Source organism: Callorhinchus milii, unplaced genomic scaffold (genome assembly GCF_018977255.1).
Source record: "Callorhinchus milii isolate IMCB2004 unplaced genomic scaffold, IMCB_Cmil_1.0 Scaffold32, whole genome shotgun sequence".
Classification (NCBI taxonomy): domain Eukaryota; kingdom Metazoa; phylum Chordata; class Chondrichthyes; order Chimaeriformes; family Callorhinchidae; genus Callorhinchus; species Callorhinchus milii.
This window is the reverse complement of record NW_024704773.1, coordinates 3,480,513-3,502,080: the sequence shown is the minus strand read 5'-3', so window position 1 is coordinate 3,502,080 and position 21,568 is coordinate 3,480,513. Positions and strand designations below refer to the sequence as shown.

Below are 21,568 nucleotides of genomic sequence, written 5' to 3'. Positions count from 1 at the left end.
CTTTCTGGACTCATATTCATAGGCTGCGTCTTATGTCAGGCATATTTTGCACTGATTTATTCTTTCTAACTAGCCAGCTAAGCATAAACTGGAAGCTCTCTGCGAGGCATTACAAGAAGAGAAAGATTGCAGAAGCCTGAGGGACTCAAGAAGCTCTGCTTAAGGCCAATTTAAGATGTTTCATCCTTAGTGAAATGTTAATTTCTAACAACTTCCAAGTCTCACTGCTCTGCTGTTATCAATTCCCACCAGCAGCAATCAGCTGATCCAGTGGTTTGACTTCTCCAATAATAATAATAATAATAATAATAATACTGCACTTATAAAGTATGGAAACGTCTTGAAACACTTCACAACTTTTCTGCGTAATTGTAGGCGAACACAGCAGCCAACAGCTCACAAGATGTAAATGTTCAATTTTATTTAGGCCAGGACACTGGGAGAACCTCCCTTCTCTTTTCAAATAATCTTACATAATCCATGATCAGAATGGGACCTTTAACATCCATCTGAACAGACAGATGGGACCTCAGTTTAATGTCTCAACTGAATAACAGAACCTCTAACAATGCAGTGGTCCCCAGCACTACTTTGGAATGTCAGCTGGTTTTCCGTGTATGTCTCTCTTTTTCCACCCACCCATTCTGCTTGTTGTCCAGTTGTTTATCCAGTTATTTATATGAAGCACTTCAAAACATCCTCCCGATGTGAAATGTAACTTGTTGTTTCAATAACTCTCCCTTATTGAACAGCTTAAGAGTTAGGAGTTAGAGACATGTTTTTCAAAATTATAACTGAGTTCAACAATTTACAGATTGTTTCTTCACTTATGTTTTCAGGGCAGAGCATCTGATATGTTATAAAATCTTGTTCTCATCAAAACAATTCGTAGTGAAGGTGTGCAACCGTCTGAAGGGAAACTTGTCATTTGACAGCCAGATTTCCTCTCTCAGAACAAATTACAATGATGTTTAAATGCACTCAACAACTTTTAATTCCAGAGTGGGTTTTCTGAAAAGGGATAGCATTACATATATTTAATTGTAACAGATTGCTTTGTGATTTCCACACACTTGTCTGGGTAATTAATTTAACTGAATGATTGAATACTTTGGGTTCCTTTGAAAGGTTGTGAAATCCTGGACTCCTTTTATAAATTAACTTTTAATCTTCTATATCGATGCCAGTGTACGTTTGTAAGCTGAATCATTCTGCTGAATAAAGTGAAGGATGTCAGCAGTGTGCTGTGGGGACTGGAAATTAATGCAGCACTCCAAGTGAAGAGTGAGCTAGAGCTCTGTTATGTCAATTGCTAACAATCAGTGTAACACAAATGGCAAGCTGTCGGGTATGTACAAGTGTGTTATCACCTATGTAACAAAATGGAATGTAATGCTTAAGGATAAGTCAAGCAAGGTTATTTTTAAATTACATTAGAATGCCGTATAGCTACACACCACAACTCAACCAAAAATTTCAGTTGCACCCGTCTACATGAAATGATAGGGCTTGAAATTTTGCTGCGCAGTGTGACTGTGAACTGGCAAAGGTAAATGTTTATTTAAGAGAAGATGTAGGAAAAAATGTTTGGTTTTACACCAAGGCCAATTTGTATTTTGTACGTGTTTACCAGTGAGCCACACAGTTTTTCTTATCTGCAACCAGGTCACCTCCAATTAGTGTGGATAATCGACTCTCTACTATATAGATGGGACCTTGGAGAGACTACATCTGGAGTTATGCAGTTGTGATTTCCCTATTTCAAAATAAGATGATTGTTTCAGGGCGTGAAGTCACGGGCTACCAGAATAATTCCAGAATTGACAGGACAGAGCTACGAGGACAGGTTAGCTACACTGCGACTTTTCTCTTTTGAACAGGCAAGACTTATGGGAGATTTGCTAGATGCACTCAGACATTCAAAAGAATTTGAAAAATCTGAATTTGGAGGAGTACACACTTCAGAAATAAGGGGTCAGACCATTATTATAAGCACAAATAAATAGAGTAAAAATACATGGGATATTTTTCAGTGAAAAGGAAATAGAGATGTGGAATAAACTACCTGTACATGACTAGAACAAAAACTATAAACGGTTTCAAATAAAAGAACACGATAAGTTCCTGCCATCTAAAAGGATTCAGGATACCAGATTTCTGTACATTTAAGGAATCTTGTTGAATAGGATGGCTAGGCATGTTCCAATGGTCTCTACTAATGACTAAAATTGTTTCTATGTTTTAACACATATGGAGCTGAATAACATTTCATGCAATTATCAAATGTAACATTTTCTCCTAAAGCTATACTTATTATCCTGAAGAATAATCATATATTCTGTGTGAATATACAGCAAGAAAAAACTAGCTGCAAAAGATTGATTAATACTCTATAAAGTAGCTCATACTCCCTTAATGCTAAAAATATTTCACAGTTTATTTCTGTCAAAAATAACAATTTGCGTTTATATCGTGCCCTTCACGTAGAATAACTCTAGGAACGCTTCACAAAAATGGGGTCAGACAGGGTTAAATACAGTTGCAATAAGAATGGAACTCAGTTGCAGTCAGGGGTTTATTCCTATTAAAAGTCATTCTGGAAAAGGAGCTGCAGAGCCGTTTCCCAAAGGACCAAATGTTCTGACTTTGCTTCCTGAGTGGCATTTATCCAGATTCAGTTAATAGCCAAAAACGTTCCTGCAGTCACATTACCTCACTGAGGGAAGTGCTCGAGTTTAAGTCCTCTGACCCCTAAATGTCAAGCTTGATCATTGATTATCTCTGTGACAACCGTGGAAAGTATTTCTACTCCACAATAAGGGAATCGCGTTCTGATGCCTTTCCCCTCCTCCGCAGATTGGGAGAAATCTCTAAACGAATAGGTGCTTTCCGTTCCACTCTTGTTCCCTCTTTCAGAGAAAACTCCAATACAAGTAATCTTCAGGCATTCTGTTCTAGGGACTCGAGAGTGAAGCTTGATCAGAGGAGATAGTTAGCAGTGAGACTCACCCATGCAGTTGTTTCCACCATTGATCTGCATGTACTCGGGAGGACAGACACATGTGTAGTTGCCCAAGGTGTTGTAGCAAGTTCCAGGTCCACAGATAACAGGGTAGGTTACGCATTCGTCAATATCTGTAAAAATACACAAGGCAATTATTTATTTATCAGAACACCTTGCCTACCTTATAAGTCTCCCACCACGTTTTCCTTTTATATCCACCAATGGATTGCTCCAATTTCCTTTTTCTTCTCCTGAACTCAGTGGCTCCCAGTTGGTAGAGCTCTACTCACGGTCATCCTTTGGTACCTCAACCCAAGTGGCCATTGTTCATGTATAATGCCAGGCAATGGATGCTATGAGACGGAGGTAGGGAGAAGTAACAACCAAGCCCCATCCTTTCTTCATCCAATACACCTACATTTCCAGTAGGAGTCACTGGAGATTGATAAGTTCTGGAAATCCTCTCTGATTTCTCCCCTTCACTTGAGTTGCTGAAGCATCTCCGCTGCGATCTTAGCATTGTTTATATATGTGTGTATATATATACTTATAAAACACTTCGGAAGAAACTAAGTATTAAGTGAAGTATTCTAAGCACGTGTACACTCTTTCCCAATTATGCACCCACTCACCTTCACAGATGCGGGTATCCTCGTTCAAGTAGTAACCAGCTGGGCATTCACATTGGAAACTGCCAAAAGTATTGACACAATTTCCTCCTTGGCACAGGCCAGGTAGTTCCTGACATTCATCAATGTCTGAGGGGAAAGAAGGAATTAATCATCATCCACAAAGTTTGTCACCAAGGGGGTAACGTGCTTACAATATTGTCACTGATCCAATGAGGCACTCTTCAGTTTGAACCTGAGGGACAGTTGGACCACATGTTCAGTGAGCAAAGATAGTTTATAGTGGCAGTAGGATTCTGCATATTTTACAATATTTATTTTAGTATTAAAAATGTGGACCCCCACCAAACTTATGCACATTGTAAGAGATTTAATACAATAGGAATGACAGGTATGACTGTATGTACTCAATGTTTTTATTTTAAACAGTAACTATCCTGCCACACATTATGTACCCTCCTCTATGAATTGAGTCAACTTCCAGCAAACCTACCAATTTCTTCCTGTCCGAAGGAAAAAGGCAGTCCAAAAGCCCTGATAGGACATTTTTAAACAGACTGCAACAGATGCAAAGTAAGGCTCAATAAGGCATCTTTAACCAGCCACATGTTATATCCAAATTGGCTTTGTGTTATCAGCAAAGCAGGCTAACTGATTCATCTGATGATATACCTCTCAATATTATTATGTTTCACTGGTAGGACATAAAGAAGGTGAAGTATCTGATTGTTTTATGACTGCTATAAATTGCATTTATTATAGCCATAGAATGTGTTGTAGAATGTGTTCCTTGCATTGCTATTGATCATTAAAATAATAATCTTCTATTCTGATGCCATGTATTGCTTTATGAGTGTTATAAATTAGTGTGATAAATTGCTATAAAATGGGTGTTTTAAAATAGTCAACACATGTTCTGTTATTTTATTTATTTAACACATGTATTTTCTTATCTGGAGCTCATAGAGGATTATTATGGTGATGATTTTCTATACAATTACTAGGGCTGCTTTTAACTTAACTTTAATTGAATATTGTCTGAAATGTAAACCGTTTATTATTATTACTTATGAACCACAGCATAAAACAGAGCTCACATAGAAGATGAGTGTGTGGAATATGGGCAGAGGCATAGTGCTGTGTGTAATCTGCATATGCATTAAGTAGTTGCAAAGGGCTAGATTCAACGAATTCAATGAGAATAGATCGAAAATTCAATTTGAATTCACTCGTCAGTCATTCATGTAAAGAAAATACATTGCAATCCACTGTCCTGTGTTTATATTTCTAGAAATGGAAAAACAAATATATAAATTAATGACAAGCTATTGGTCCACTTATGATCAAAATGGGTTTTTCAAACCCAGTAGAAAACCTCTGTAGTTTTGAAGTCCCCAAGTTAATGTATTCAATTTTTCCTCGGAGCAGTCAATGGATCTTAGAATGATCGTGGACATTTCACATTGCCTCTACTTTGCTCATTTCCATGTCCTATAAACATGCTGTAAACCACCTTGTACTTACCTTCTAAGATGACAGTGATGGGGTTAGGCCTAAAACCCTCACCTCCTGGGCACAAGGTTTTGTATTCAGCTGTGAATAGAAACAACACATCGTTCAATGTTATGTCAATAGTACAATTATAGAAATTTACAGGACGGAGGAAGACTATTCGTCCCATCGTGCCTGTGTAGAATCTTTTAAGATCAATCCTTTCAGTCCCATTTACCCGCCCTTTCCTTTTACAGTGTCAGAAATCAGCAATGGACCAAAATAGTTAAGTCCTGGAGCCACAATTGACATGTGATTCGCCACATGAACAGAATTTTAGCTCTTCCTCCTTTACAGATCTTCATGTTTGTCTGGAAAAACCAAAGAAAACCACTGCGGGCTCACATGTGGGCTTCATGGGTCTTGAGAGTTCCAGAGAATACAAAAATGCAACAGAGAAACTCCACTGTCTGAAGACAATTGCATGGATACTGATCACAATATTCTTTTGCGTGACTATATGCTGATATTATTAGGTGACGCCACATAAACACACAGACACATAAATAAATATGTATATATATGAGAATAATCACTATGTGAGATCTAATGCCATTATTCTTTTAATATGGCTTACACCCAACATGATTTGATTTTTAGAGACCACCTGGCTCTCTGGTACTTTTATTAACTCTGTCAAAATTCTGCAACAATGTTCAGACATCAAAGTTACGATTAATTACACCGAGTAATTGAAAGATACAAATAATTTAGTGCTAACAGTGTAATATTTATTGGCAAATATTGTTTCAAAGGGGGAAAAAAGCTCATTGACAAGAACCAATGAATTTTGCCTTCACTAGCAGATAATTTGAATATTAGGCCTGAAATTCCACCTAGTCTTCACCTATTAAATGATAACTGTCTTAAAATTTAAGATTGTTTAAAGTTGTAGACAATTTCTAATCAGCTTCAATGTAGAAACCATTTCAATTTAAGAACTATGAATAACTGGCTCTTAGACTAAAACTCAATTTTTCCACCATTCTGCACCTAGCACTATTGAAATTTACAGCACAGAAGGAGGCCATTCGTCCCATCGTGCCTGCAATGGATCTTTTAAGAGCAAACCTTTTAGTCCCACTTATCTGACATTTCCCCACACCCTAAACAGAAGTGTAATCTTACTCTTTAAAACAAGCTGATATTATAGGCAAAGACTAGGCTGAATTTGGGGCCTAGTGACTGCAGATGTAGTTCAGAAACATTAGACTTACTTGAATTGACAGGAGGGCATAGCTCGCAAGGGTTACCCCAAGCCCTTCCCAAAGAGCAACAGCAGGAAGCCCGAGTGACAGCAACACCAAATGTCAACGCTACAGGACAGGCTACCATCACCACGAGTACTGTGCTCCAGGAAACAGTTACCAACACGAGTATCTGTAACCGAACAAGAAGACAGGAAGGTAAATAGAGACAGATTTGAAACATTACATGGTGTTCAAATATATAAAAATGTGCATTTAAGTTTCCAACATGGCCCAGTAAAGGCACTGTGTGGTTGTTGTTGTGCAGTACTGGGCTTACAGTCACATGTCTGAATCCTGGGTTAGGGTATGAATCCTGGTCTGTAAATAAAAATTATTATCTTTTTGTGCTGTGTTTGGGAACACTGTAGTGTGTCAGGGCAGTTTTGAAGAACACTTCTTGAATTGTACTCTATTACATTCCTCTGTGATTATATTAACGTAGCTTTATTGGAAAATCATTTTCAGTCAATTACAGAGAATGTTTCCCTACATCACATATTACATCTTGGTACCAATCAGTCCACACGATTATCACATACACTTGAAAAGAATAACTCACCAACGCAGCCAATTCCAGTCGGATTAAGTTCAAAATCATCTGGGCAATTGCACAGGTAACCCCCGGCAGTATTGACACAGAAGCCGTTGATACAGTTGACTGGATCGGCACACTCATTGACATCTGCATGTTACAAATACAGAACACTGTATGTCAGCACCGAGTACCCATTACAAAGCATTTCCTGTTTCAGTAAAAATGATTAAAGGTAGTTGATAACCGAGCAGTAATAAAGTCAAATTGCCTTTGTGCAATCTCCATTAAAGTCTTAAAAATAAATAGAGCCATTGACTATCTTCTCTATATTAAGAGAAATTTAACCTGAGAATTGTGTCCAAATAGCTCCAGTTCAATGTGCCTATGGTAATGCCGAGAGGTTTCTGAGCTTTGAATTATTTTTATGCAGTTCATAGGTTTAGGGTTGCAAAGGACAATTTCAGAACAGAATCTAGGAAGTAATTCTTTAACCATAGAGTAAGTAGCAATTGGAACAGGTTAACAGGAAGTATAGTTGAGGCCTGGGCACTGAACCTTTGTTTTATGAAACAGCTTGACGCTGTTCACAAACTTGCATTTATAAAATGTCTTTTACGAAGGGTAACACAACAACTTATTCAGTAGTTCAGTAGCAGACACCAACACATTAGTCATGTGCAAGCCTAGGCAGTGAGTGACAGTCCATCCTGTTCTGACCTAACATCACCATACAGAAAACAAGTAGGGGGTTCTAAGAAGTGATCAGGAACCTGGCTCACTTTAACTCTCCTGCCCAGAGACCCTGAGACCAAATAATAATCCTAAATCTGTGAAGCGCTTTGAGACATATCGAAGATGTGATAAGGTGCTACATTTGATATTAAAGTGAATTGACTGTATATTTTGTGGGAGAAACAAGGTAGCCAATTGCGCATAACAGTGTCCCACAAACAGTCATGGATTGAGTGACCAAATTATAATTTTTTTTTGAAGGGATTATTACCCGCAGAAAAGCGATCTGCCAATCGACTAACAACCAGGTTCTTACTGACTGCTTGGTAAACACAGGTGTGTGGAGTAAGGAAACTTGACCAATGTCGGGAGGACGTCCCAAAGCGCTTCACAGAATATACTGTAAAGTGAATTGACTGTATATTTGTGGGCGAAACGCAGCAGCCAATTGCGCACAGCAATGTCCCACAAACAGTCATGGATTGAAAATTACCAATTTATTATTGTTTTTTGGTTTTGGAGGGATTATTATTAGGCTCTGTGTGGAGTAAGGAAACTTGCCCAAGGTTTCGCCCTCTGCCTAGAATTGAACTCAGGTCTCTTGCTTGCAAAGCGAGTGCTCTAACTACTGAGCTACAGGACTCCACTGTGCAACATTGCGCAACATTTCAACAAAATTTGCCTCGTCCTAAACATTCTAATCATCTTTCTTTTGAGACAGATAAGAAACCCTGTCTTACTTTGTAAATGGGAGCCGTGCTGATTTTATTCTTACCTGTACAGTTACCTCCACTTCGATCAAGTTCATAGCCATCATCACAGACGCACCTAAACATGCCAGGCAAGTTCTTGCAGGTCCCAAACACACATATGTTCTGGAATGAACATTCATCGATATCTACAAAAGAAAGTCAAAGGGGTTATTCCAAGATGGCTCCCAAGCACTTCAGTGCGGAAAAAAAGATTTTCCAACACCACAGAACATTTGGCACTAACACTGTCTGGCATAACTGATGAAGCTTTCAATCAGAAGTACAAACGCTGATTTGGAAAAGGGTCATTTTCATGTCAAACCTATTTGGTAATTGCAAAGATTATAGTGTCTGGGACAAAGCTTGTCCATTCACAGGTTATTACCCACAGAGGCCAGAGCTTTCATTTAGACAGGAAAGATTGAAAGAGATTAGTTTTTAACAAAGTAATAATGACAAGGAGTGTTTGCCAACATTTCCAAAGCTTAAACCTGAGAAATGCCCGAAACTTCAATTTAAAGTCTTTCCTTTAGATAAATATTGAATGTTTATTTCTGAAAGTTGTGCAAGAGGCAAAACCATGCTGACTGTGAGGAAACTGTGTTATCTTTAAAAATAGAAGCAAGCATAAACAAAATGTTTTGACATGTCTTTTGACTTTTCGTACACAGAAGTGATTATTTTCTTTTTGCTGCTGTTTATTCACTGCAAGGCACATAAATATACACAGTTTCAATGTGTTTTAATGGTAAATGACCCAAGGTATTAGTTTCTATATATACCAGGAGAGAGTTACTGACCAGGAAGCAATTTTGCCACATATTCAATTGATTAAAATAATATAAAATAAACTCCCTTCACTACCAAAATAAAGACAATGATCTCCTTTAATATTTACTACACATATGCTGCTTTGTATAGTATTCCCAGAATCAAATTTCCGCATCATTACCGTGACTACTGAGCAGTCTCCATGAATTTTGGGATAGGGGTATACAATTCCCCTGTTCCAGACAGAAACTGCTCATGACAGCATATTAGTCGTCAGACAGGAAAATTCACATGCGAGTGAATTCCAGTAAAAGCAGAGTAACCAGCAACGGATCTGAATCATTTATTGTTTAGTCACAAACAAATTCCATTTCAATATATTCATGTGGATTGGCAAATCCAATCTTGAATTGATTTTGCTGTTACACATTTATAAATTATTCGTACTGCTTAAAAGAAATGCTAAGCTACCGGACTGTGTGAGAATGCTTGACATGTTACCAGACGGACTCCAGAGCTAAGAACCAGCCTTACTTTGGTTTGTTAGGCTAATCATTTGGAGTTTGAGAAGATAACACACACTTTGGATCAGGCACTTTGTAACCTGCTTCCAGATTTAGCCATGGTCCACATGCATTGTGTTTGTTTTTCCTTAACTGTGGTCAGCTGGATTGCAAGTTTAAAATGAAATCCAATGGACGGACATACCTTGGCAGGACCTGCTGCCAGAGGCTGGCGTGAATCCCATTTCGCAGTCACACCGGTACCCTCCAGGAGTGTTGAGGCACTGGCCGTTCTCACACAGATTAACATTTTCGGCGCACTCATCCACATCTGGGAGGGAAAGCAAATTAAACAGTAGGGCTATTAGCTCACTGCTGAAAGCAATCTATTAACGTCACATTATCTCGAAACACACTACAGAGAGAACATATTTTAGTGACTTAATCATACTCTTGCCTGGAGGTGATTGCTGTGATTAGAATAATTTCTCCTCATGAGAAATGATTTGAGTTTCAATGTACTTTAATGACTGTAATAAATAACTATTTCACACACATTTATATTAGTGCATGAGACTTACATAGTGCAGTATGTTATACCTTGCTAGATTTGTTTAAAACAACATTATTCACGTAATGGTTAATCACAGCAACAAGGTAGCTCACTTTCTTGAGAATTTGACTTGGATCCAGAAAGGTCCTCGGTAAGAATCCTGATGGGTCCTCTCATTTCTTTAAAACTGATCAAATGAATACCATGTCTACATATAAACCCCTGGGATTGAACTGGCTCAGAGGAAACATGTCTGGCCGAGTCCATAACAGCATTTAAAAGAGAACTGGATAAATATTCAATGAAATTTATTTGAAAGAGCATGAGGGGAAAGTAAGGGAATGGGATTATAGTAGGTAATCTCATTAGGGGAGCTAGCAGTAGCACAGGCAGAACGATTGTAAACTTTCTTTAATTCTATGAAAATTGCACTAATGGAAGCCATTGTTGATGACTCATCAGTGACATGTCTTCAACCCTGTGAGACAAATTCTTAATGGACAGAGGCGTCTTGGCTGGAAAATCACTGCGCAACTAAATGATACATGTCATGACATCATGGCAAGTGTAGAAACTAGCGTATCTACTTACTGGCCCAATTGACATCAGACTTTAGATTTGCATTGATGTGCAGATCAGAGTGAAACAGAGTCAATATAAATGGTCGGGCAGATTACCCAGCTATACACTGAGAGCTTCAGAGGAAAATGCAATGGTACCATTGCAAGCAGGTACACACAGATACACCAGTGTCAATATCAATCTGTCCAGGAACAGCCACAGCAAGTCTGTTATTAAGAGTTACAGAGATACCAATTTAATCTAAAAATCAATATAATCTGAACCCTCCAATATGTCTGTGGGCTGCATTATGTGGTTACTACACAAAATGGTATCTTACATGAATGGTGCTATATACAGGTAAGTCGTTTCTATATCAAACAGTATAGACTGTGAAGATCCCAGATTTGACTTCTGGTCTGCAAAGATTTAGCCAACCTACTGGAAAGCAGTGACACTAACTATCTGGGCTCAGAGATAAAGAATGGAAACTTGGGTGAGGTATAGTTGAGGCTGTCACTGTCTGTGTCCAGAATGAATTACAGCCTCTGGAAAATAAACAGGTTACAGTAAAAACTGTAACCTAGTAAACAATGTAAAGCAGTGAAGTGGAATCTGAAGAACTAACACATTTACTCCTCAGTGATTGTCATATTTTTTACTCGTGAAGTTTGACTACCTGTCATCTATTGTCACCTCATCCTGGCACAACGTAAGAGTCAGAAAGTGATGAGTGTTCATTCATTCCCTTACCTGAACATGTAAAGCCATCCCCACTGAAGCCTTCTGAGCACAGACAACGGTATGATCCAGGAGTGTTCATGCACTTGGCATTGAGATTGCAATGATGTGTACCATTGGTGCACTCATCGAGATCTGTCGGTTAAAAGAAAACATAGGACATGTAAACCTCTCTATTCACTTCTAGACAAAGCACATTGACATCAGGACACTGGTCCAAGGGCAGCCAGCACAGAAGAACAAGGACTCAATTTTAAAGCCAGTAGCAGACTCATACTAACAGATCAACCATTAAAAGTGTGTCAGAGTAGGCATAATTATACGTAGGCACTCTTGTCTACTGAACAGAAAGATGTCGGTTCAAGTCCCACCTCAGGATTTAGGCTTATAGTCTAGGTTAACACTTCAATACCATCCTTTGGGTGAGACATTAAACCGAGGTTCTATTTACTCCAGGAATGAGCTTTCAGCCTCTCAGCCTCTAGGCTCTGGAACTCCATCCCCCAGTGCCTTCACCTTGCTTCCTCCCTTTCCTCCTTCAAGGCCGGTCTCAAGACCTTTCTCTTCAACCGTGCCTTCACCCCCCCTCTTGACTCTCTACCCCCTCCTCGCGACCACATCACTCCCACCCTCGCTCGCCTCCACTGGCTCCCCATCTCCCAGAGGATCGAATTCAAGATCCACATCCTCACCTACAAGGCCGTTCACGGCCTTGCTCCCTCCTACCTCTCCGACCTACTATCCCCCTACTTACCTGCCCGTATCCTCCGTTCCTCTGGCTCCGGTCTGCTCCACATCCCCTGCCCTAACATCGGTGGCCGGGCTTTCAGCCTCTCAGCCCCTAGGCTCTGGAACTCCATCCCCCAGTACTTTCGCCTTGCCTCCTCCCTTTCCTCCTTCAAGGCCGGTCTCAAGACCTTTCTCTTCAACCATGCCTTCACCCCCCCTCTCAACTCTCTACCCCCTCCTCACTCCCTCCTTCCCTCCCCTCACCCTGACCATTTCCCCCCTGCTCGGGTCCCGACCCAACCGTCCAGTGCCCTGGGACGTCCTCCCGATGTGAAAGGCGCTCTATAAATGCAATCTTGTTGTTGTTGTTGTTGAGTAGGATTTATGCTGTTCGGTTCCTTATCCTTCCCCACCACCACTGATACTACACTTACCAAATGCAATTTCAAATGCTACTTTACGTTGTTCATTGTTTAATACATCATCGCCTTGGATTTGCACTTGATTTGCCAGCTGCAATTTTGCACAGCTCACTTTTTTGGAGTCTGGTCCATACTAAAGAGATCATTGATCATGTATACTGACAGTAGGCCTGATGGTATATGTAGACATAATCATATTTGTTTGGACACTCTTACGCAAACAACTGGCAATCAAATATCCTGAGGCGGGGCTGGGGTAGCAATTGAGATCCGAGAATTGACTTCAACAACCCTGAGATTGGGAAGGGAACACTGGCTTGGAAACTGGCCTTCAAGGTAACAGCTAAAGGCCAAGAGTATACCTGCTCCTTGAGTAGCAATATGGATTAGAGGAAACAGGAAGAAGTGGGGCCAACCAGGAAGCCTGACAGCAGCAGACAGAGGGTGGAGTATTAGGAGTTGAGCAGCAGATCTGCAGGAAATGGAGGAGCTTTCCACTGACTGGCTCAAGTTTCTCCCGGTGTCCTGGCCAACAATCCGCCAGATTAAATTGGTCATTCACTTCATTACTGTTTGCGCAACATCTTTGTGCATAAATTGGCTGCCTCAATTGTCCACAAACACACACTTTACAGTATATTCTATGAAATGTTTTGAGATGTACTAAATGTAAGCATTACTATTATTTTATTATTAAATTAATTATTATTTGTCAGGCATTGGAATGTGCTGCTTGCCCACCGTTCAGTTAGGGGATGCAATTAAGTGCACACACTGGGGGCGAGCATTAATCTACAAAAATAAGGTGGGGGGAATGTATGTATTTCCAAAATTGTAATATTCTACATGCAGAAAATTCATTCTCAATGGGGGCAGTCGGGTTAGACAAGGTGAGGAATAGAAACTTATCATCCATTCAAGACGTTTGTGGAGTCCTTTAACTCAGTGGTGAGAGCACTCGCCTTGCAAGCGAGACACCTGGGTTCAATTCCAGGCAGGGCGAAACCTTGGGCAAGTTTCCTTACTCCACACGCCTAATAATAATCCCTCCAAAACAAAACCATAAGAAATTGGTCATTTTCAATCCACGACTGTTTGTGGGACACTGCTGTGCGCAATTAGCTGCCGCGTTTCGCCCACAACTATACAACCAATTCACTTTACAGCATATTCTGTGAAGCGCTTTGAGACGTCTAGAAGACGTGAAAAGCGCTATATCAAATGCAAGGATTATTATTATTATTACCTCTTTACAGGAGGTAATCAAGAGTTGGCTACTCTTTCAGTCATCTTTCCCTTCACCACTCCCCTCGGCTCCCACCCCCCAGATCAGGTGCCCAGTCAGTGGTGTCAAGCGCCTTGGGCTGTCCTCCTGATGTGAAAGCCTCTATAGGAATGTAAATTTGTATTACATTAATCAATCCTTCATATGAAAGTAGATAAAATGGGAATGACCTCTCGAAGCTGCCTTCTTATATTTTACAGTGAAGGGTTACACAGCAGTGTAACTGGCTGATGAGCAGTTTCCATTGTATTTCACGCAGGGAAATGGATGGAGATTAAATGGCGAAAAGAAAGATAAAAAAAAACACACTTCTAAGTTATAATTTTTTCTATCTCCTGTGGATATTTACATTACAAGCTGGTAACCAGAGTGGAACAATTAACGTTTTGATGATCAGATTTATGGTGATGGTAGTGGTGGGTGTTAAGACTGGTCTGGTTGTACTTACACTACTCACAGACATAGTTTCACCCACGCAAGCCCTCTGTGTAAGTCTGTCCATGTGTGGAGGTTAAGGCAAGCCTACTTGGCTTATTAAAGTCATAAGACCGTACAGGAAGTGCACGGTGTGGCCCAGGTCAGCCCGCACCGCTAGGCAATAAAAGCATTCAATGAGCAGAGCTAACCTTTCTGTAAGATCTGCTCGCTCAGGATACTATTTCCCAGGGAGCACTGCATTGAAGCCAAAGCCAATCCCGCAGGAATGAAAGGAAACGTAAAACACTGCATCTCTGAACGTTTGCCAGTGCGTGCAGTTCTCCTAGGCTGCTCAGTGTCACACAGTGTGCTTTAATTTTTACACAGAAATTACAAATAATCCTTCTCTGCTGTCTGAATGCTCCTGTCTACAAACCAGACCTCTCTGTCATAAAAGTGCTAGTAAACCACGAAGCTGGGTGTGTTATTAATCTTTTAATATATCATATAAAATTCATACACTCTATTGGTGTGCAGTGGTTCGGGATATTGTTGTATCCTTGGAGTATTTCCAACATTCCAGCACCTGTTATTGAGGCCCACCAGGAAAAGCTGTGTTTTAACAATCAGACCATCAGATTCAGACAATCCCAGACCACTCAGCTTCAATTCTTACTTTTCATATTAGCTCTGCATGCAGTAGAATGCAATTTATATTTATAAATTTGTTTTGGTCTGACACATTCGGAAACCCATCACCATTAAATTTAGATAGCGACCATCACATCAGGAGGACGTCTGAAAGCACTTTACAAAGCTCACCGAGCACCTGAGCTGAAGGGGGTGAAGGGGGAGAAAGTATGCTCAAGAGACGTCTTGAGGTGGGCTTTGAAAGTGGGCAGGGAGGGGGAACAAGTCAAAAGGATCCGGGGTGGGGCTCTGCAGAGCGAGGACAGAATGGCTGAAAGCTTGCCCACTGATGGGTGTGGCAGATAGGGTGGGGGAAACAAAGCGGGGACTGTATATTAAGGTTGCAGGATAGAAATGGACAGCAGGAGTCCATGTATAAACAGCTTTACACGTGGTTAGAAAAGTCAAGCTCATTTGTGCTTGGAGCTGCTGTTGCTTAGATCATGGGAAAGAGAGAGAGAGAGAGATTCTCCTCATGGATGCAAAGTCGTGCTTGCCAACAAGGTCCAGAAAAGGGTAAAAAAATATATATCCTCAAAGGCAACTGAAAAGATCTTCACAGGACTGAAGCTTTCATCTCTCCTGATGTGAGGTCTGTAATTTCAGTCCTGGCTCGCAGTGCAGTGGCTCAGTCTAAACGTTTCTCTGTCTGCTGGCCTCAACGCAGTCCAGACTGAGTCTGGGTGGGACTTGGGCCAGACTATGTTTTTTTTCTTTTCTTTTTGGCTCAACTTTGTGGCACAGAGCACCGGTGTTATATTCAAATGGTATCTGAATACAGCTTCCAAACAACAAGGATTGTTGAAACTCATTTTGTCTAGAGGATGGTACCCCCCTGGGAATGTGTGGGGCTTGTTTTCCTCAAGTTCCACCTTTTGCAGTGCCCATTCTTAGAGAGATGAAAAGGGATGAACCTATATTGGAGTAAAAAATATGATGTTTCACAACAGATCTGTGTGGTCACACCCCCTGCTTTGGACAATGATTGAGTCTGATGATATTCATGCTTCTAATCAAGGAGGGAAATAAGAACATAAGAAATCTTATGTTCTTATTTCCCTCCTTATTTCCCTCTTTTTTCCCTCCTTGAAAAAAGACCAAGGTCCATCTAGTTCACCTTCCACCTTCCTGGTGGTCGCATGCACATATGTCACAAACTACCTATGTACTAGTTCCCATGTTATTTCCTAAAAAATCTAATCTGTGTTTGAAAGAATCAACACTTCCTGCTTCAACCATCTCCCTAGGCTGTTCCATGGGTTCCCTGTTCGCTCTGAAATAGTGTTTGCGTAGATTCGTTCTGAATTTACCCCCTTCAATCGCCCTCGTGTGCTCTGGTGTTACTATTCTGAACAAGTTGAAATAGTCTGTCATGATCTATATTGTCTAACCCCTTCAGAATCTTAAACACAGCAATTATGTTGCCTCTCAATCTTTTCTTTTCCAGCGTGAACAAGCCCAATTTACTTAGTCGCTCCTCATAGTCCAGTCCTTCCATTCCCTCAATCATTTTGGTTGCCCTCCTCTGTATCTTCTCGATTTCTCCAATATCCTTTTTGTATTGCGGTGACATGAACAATACACAGTACTCTAAGTATGGTCTCACCATTGATTTATAGAATGGCAGGATTACCCCACTATTTTGGCTTGCTATTGATCTTGACAGCATTTTGTGAACCCAAAATAGGTCACTGGCTTAACTCAACCTGTATCTCACAAATAGACTCGCCTGATTTTTAAAACAAATGTAGATAATGTTCAAGGTTTTATTTTACTTTGTTTTTTTTTGTGTGTGTGTGGGGGGGTGTTTAGCAAGCTTTTCGATTACAAACATTGTTGATTCCATGCCGCAGACATGACATAATCAGGGAATTTAATTTCATTGATTTGAAACAAACAACAAATGCTGATTTTTGCCGATTAAAATCAGAAAGTGGCAAGGGTACACAGAAAGCAGCCAAACAGTTTTGAAAGGGGTTTTGGACCAGACCATTGTACCAAAGTCGTGGAGTTTGATACTCAAAATTATCAACTGAAATGTTTAATATGAAGCTGTTATGAAATCTTACAATGATCACCTTGTTCTCTCTTATCACTCAGGTGTTCCAGTCATGAGAGATGACTCAAAGGGTACCTCGCAGAGGTGAATAACATTTTAAATGGGATTGAAAAAGTAAACCCAGATCAATACTTCAGCATGCAACAAGACAGTAGAACAAGAGCATATAGGTTTAGTGTTGAAAAGGGCAATTTCAGCTATAAGGGAGTTTTATAATGTGATTTGTCTGTATTTTTTGGATCTAATGCATTCTTAGACATAATGCACTTTTCTGTTCTGTGAAGCAACTGATGCCTTTTATATATCATAATGCACCTCAATTTAAATACATTTGTCAATGTAAGATAGTATATGCAATACATAAAATCACTTTGAAGCCCAATTTGGTAAATTTGGCTGTGATACCCACCTGTGTTCAAGTACATTTTCTCTCTGTAAAATGATCCATGTTATATGCAGCAAACTAAAGGCTGCTATGATGAAACACGTCTATATGGAGACTTTTACAGCTTGGCTTTATTATTACATCAATCACTAGTAATTTTTTTTGGTTCTATTTAGGTTCCCTTTATTACCAAACCAGCCATTTTATGAAAGATTTTATGCCAAAGAATTCAGAGCTTTCAGTGGAAGTGTTTTACGTCCTCATATTCATCTTATTTCTCTATTTACAGATTTTTCCATTCTGTAATTACCCAGCATAATCTCAAGAGCTTTATGGAACCAAGTATGGTAGACTGGGATATATTCATGCTGATGCAATGATAGTTAGTATTTAGTTGCTCTGTTTGGTATTTATGCAATGCAATGTAATATAAAACACGATAAGCTTCGTTCAGAAAGTGCTCTTCTAGCAAATGATTGTTCTGTGCCAGATAAAGTGATGTGGAACAATAAAGATCTCAATTATTTATGTTGCAAAAGCACTTTGTTTTTGCTTCAAGCAAATCCAAAATGTCACCTTTATATCCACTGCTCCGCTATTATCACTCACCCACACAACTGGTGCCGTCTCCGATCCATCCATCACGGCAGTTGCATTGGAAGCCTCCAGGGATGTTAACACAAGAAGCGTGCATATCGCAGTTGTGGGCCTCGATTTCACACTCATCAACATCTGAAAAGACAGTAGCAAAGTAGTCAGAGAATGTACGTGCTGCAAACAGGACAATGACATTTTACTCTGTTGTAAAACCCAGTTTGGTTAGACCACCACAAGCAAAGCCTAGCGGTCTTAATTCATGAGATGGTGTTGAGGATATAAACCAAATAATCAAGCAGACTAAATGCTCTAATAATAATAATAATAATAATCCTTGCATTTGATATAGCGCTTTTCACGTCGGGAGGACGTCCCAAAGCGCTTCACAGAATATACTGTAAAGTGAATTGACTGCATATTTGTGGGCGAACGCGGCAGCCAATTGCGCACAGCAATGTCCCACAAACAGTCATGGATTGAAAATTACCAATTTATTATTGTTTTTTGGTTTTGGAGGGATTATTATTAGGCTCTGTGTGGAGTAAGGAAACTTGCCCAAGGTTTCGCCCTCTGCCTGGAATTGAACTCAGGTCTCTCACTTGCAAAGCGGGTGCTCTAACCACTGAGCTACAGAACTCCACAAATGCTCCTTAAATGCTCTAATGCACTACCCTCAGTGAAGGGTGCTATATGAATGCAAGTTGTTGTAGTAAATTTACAGACCAGTGGAGAATCATGTACAGACAAGTTTGTTGGATATGAACTGAACATTGCTCCACAAAGTGCAGCTTACTGTGGATACAAATTTACACTGGGGTTGATCTTTTTGATCTTTCCCTGGGGTCACTGATGTATATATACATATGCATTTACAGCCATTCATATGGCTCTGTAGTAGGGCTCCTTTTTTGCTTGAAGGAGGTTTATGTGTTAGATTTCAGTTAACAATTGGGTATTTTGTTTTTTAAGGGTAATTTGATTTTAGATAGCGAACTTCCTGCTGCTTGTCCACCTGAAATCACATTATCCTTTAGGGCTTTAGCTTCCAGGAATAAACAGGAACCGAACAGGAATAATCCTGCCCAGTAACTTGTCTGCTCCACCAACTTCTGCTATCGAATCAGGCTGGCTGTCCAGTCAACAATAAGTGCATTAGATCACTGTGAAATCTGCCTGACTCAGAAACTTGACAATAGCAATAGTGATGGGTACATTTTATTCTCAAGCTAATAGTTACTGTTAAGTTTGCAGTTTGTTCAGCTGGAGTAGATAGGACACTGTGACATGAAAGATATCAAGTATATATTGGATTGGTATTAAATTATGTAATTTTAAGATCTTCAAAGATCAGTTTCCTTCAACAATATTCAGCTCTTCAGCAATTACCTGTACATCCAGTTGTTCCCTTCTTCACAGAGTATCCCAGCTGGCAATGGCAGATGAAGGAACCTTTGGTATTCTCACAGTCGCCATAGAGACAGATATTAGGGTTCAAGTCACATTCGTTCACATCTGCAAAGAGACAACTCCAAGTCATTATGAGAACACTGTGATTTTCTTCCTGTGTGTTATTTCTATTACCACATTAAGTGTGCTGAATTTTGTATAGTACACTCCAAAACATTTTAAAACCTGCTGATGGCAGATGTGTAGAATACACATGCATGTTCTAGCAAAAGAAACCAAAAACCAACTGTTACTAATCATTATCGGGAACTATTGTTGTATCCCGTTGTTGAGCCACTTACCAATACAAGTCTTCATGTCCATGGATGCCATAAACCCATCGTAACACAGGCAGCGGTACTCCCCGGGGATGTTGGTGCACTGCCCACCATCGCAGATCTCAGAGTTATCCTCACATTCGTCAATATCTGATAATCAAGAAAAGAGGCTCATGTGAAAATCACATTTTCTGCTTAAAAGTCGTAATCTCAATAAACACCACCGCATATTTAATAAGATTTAATGATTGCTATTTAATTTGTGATATATGTACAGATTTAACAGCAAGTACTGTATGCTATAATACTTTAAAGAGAGCTCTTCAATAATGATTTAATCTTTTCTCTAAAGCTCTCCCAGCAGAATGCAAAGCAACAACTCCTATCCCTCTACCCTCTATCTGCTTACCTGTGCAGGTTCTCTTATCTGGCATGAGTGCATAACCTTCAATACAGCTGCACTCATAGCTGCCTTCTGAATTTGTACAGTCTGTGTCACAGCCTCCATTCATGATGGTACATTCATCGATATCTGTAATTTGAAGTAGACGGTATTCAAAATGGTTTTCAGAGCACTCCAGTTAAAACACTGGAAACCTGATCATATAAGTCGGAGATTCTGAACACATATTAACTATTGGAAAGGTTAGCTGAATCATAATTAGTCACTGGCTGTCTCAACAATCACTTGCACCCTGCCTCCTCGTCTTCGTGCTTTTTACTGCTCTTCGGGTTAAGAAGAGCTAAAATATTGATTTTAGCCATTCCTCTTTTATATTCTGTCTATACTACAAGCTAAACCTTTAACTCAGGCAAACAAAGCAGCAGCTAAATGTATGAATCTTACCAACACATCCTTGTCTATCGGGGGTGGCTTGGTACCCAGGATTACACGCACACTGGTAGGTTCCAATCATATTCACACATTTGCCATTTCTGCAGAGTTTATCACTGAGGGAGCACTCATTGATATCTAAGGCACAGAAAGGGAGTAAACATATCAAATGCAAGGATTATTATTATTAAACATGAGAAAGGGTTTGACACACTAGTACAAAACATCTCTCATCAAAAACAATATAAACAATAGTTCACAGTAAACAAATTCCAGAGAAAGCAATATTTAATCATTGTCTGTTAGTCATTGAGAGAAACAAAGGCTTACGAAGCAAAAAGATCTCCATCGATAATAAGAGTGTATCGCGCTATAATGTATAATCGTGTTCATCTTACCAACACAGGCACTACCGTCTGAAGTAAGCTCATGTCCTGGAGGACACAGGCACGTATAACTGCCCTCTGTGTTGATGCAAGTGCCACCTCGGCACAGCAGAGGGTTCCTCTCACATTCATCAATATCTGTGCAGGGAAAGCAAAGACAATCAAGGATATAATAATAATAATAATAATCCTTGCATTTGATATGGTGCCTTGTTAAGACATCTCAAAGCGTTTTATAGAATATATTGCAAAGTGAATTGACTGTATATTTTTATTTTACTTATTTTATTTTGCATTTTTATTTTATATTTTGTGTATTTTATTTTGTGTATATATTATATATATTTTATATACAGTTCAGAATGTACAGGAGTTGCATTAGCAATGCAGTGTCATAAGAGTGATCAGGTAATGCTGCTTATTTTTACTTATAGATCTCTAATGTTCAAGTGCTAAG

General features: G+C 39.7%; 1 protein-coding gene across 1 annotated transcript in view; it reads right to left on the bottom strand.

Moving 5' to 3' along the window:
• Positions 1–21,568, bottom strand: part of LOC103178047 (fibrillin-2) — a 186,374-nt gene that overhangs the window by 39,657 nt on the left and 125,149 nt on the right. The window contains 15 exon segments of the mRNA XM_007892531.2: positions 3,010–3,135; positions 3,637–3,762; positions 5,158–5,226; positions 6,402–6,489; positions 6,491–6,564; positions 6,994–7,116; positions 8,477–8,599; positions 9,933–10,058; positions 11,595–11,717; positions 18,179–18,301; positions 19,553–19,678; positions 19,915–20,040; positions 20,300–20,422; positions 20,738–20,863; positions 21,124–21,249. Coding sequence (XP_007890722.2) covers positions 3,010–3,135; positions 3,637–3,762; positions 5,158–5,226; positions 6,402–6,489; positions 6,491–6,564; positions 6,994–7,116; positions 8,477–8,599; positions 9,933–10,058; positions 11,595–11,717; positions 18,179–18,301; positions 19,553–19,678; positions 19,915–20,040; positions 20,300–20,422; positions 20,738–20,863; positions 21,124–21,249 — 1,728 coding nt within the window.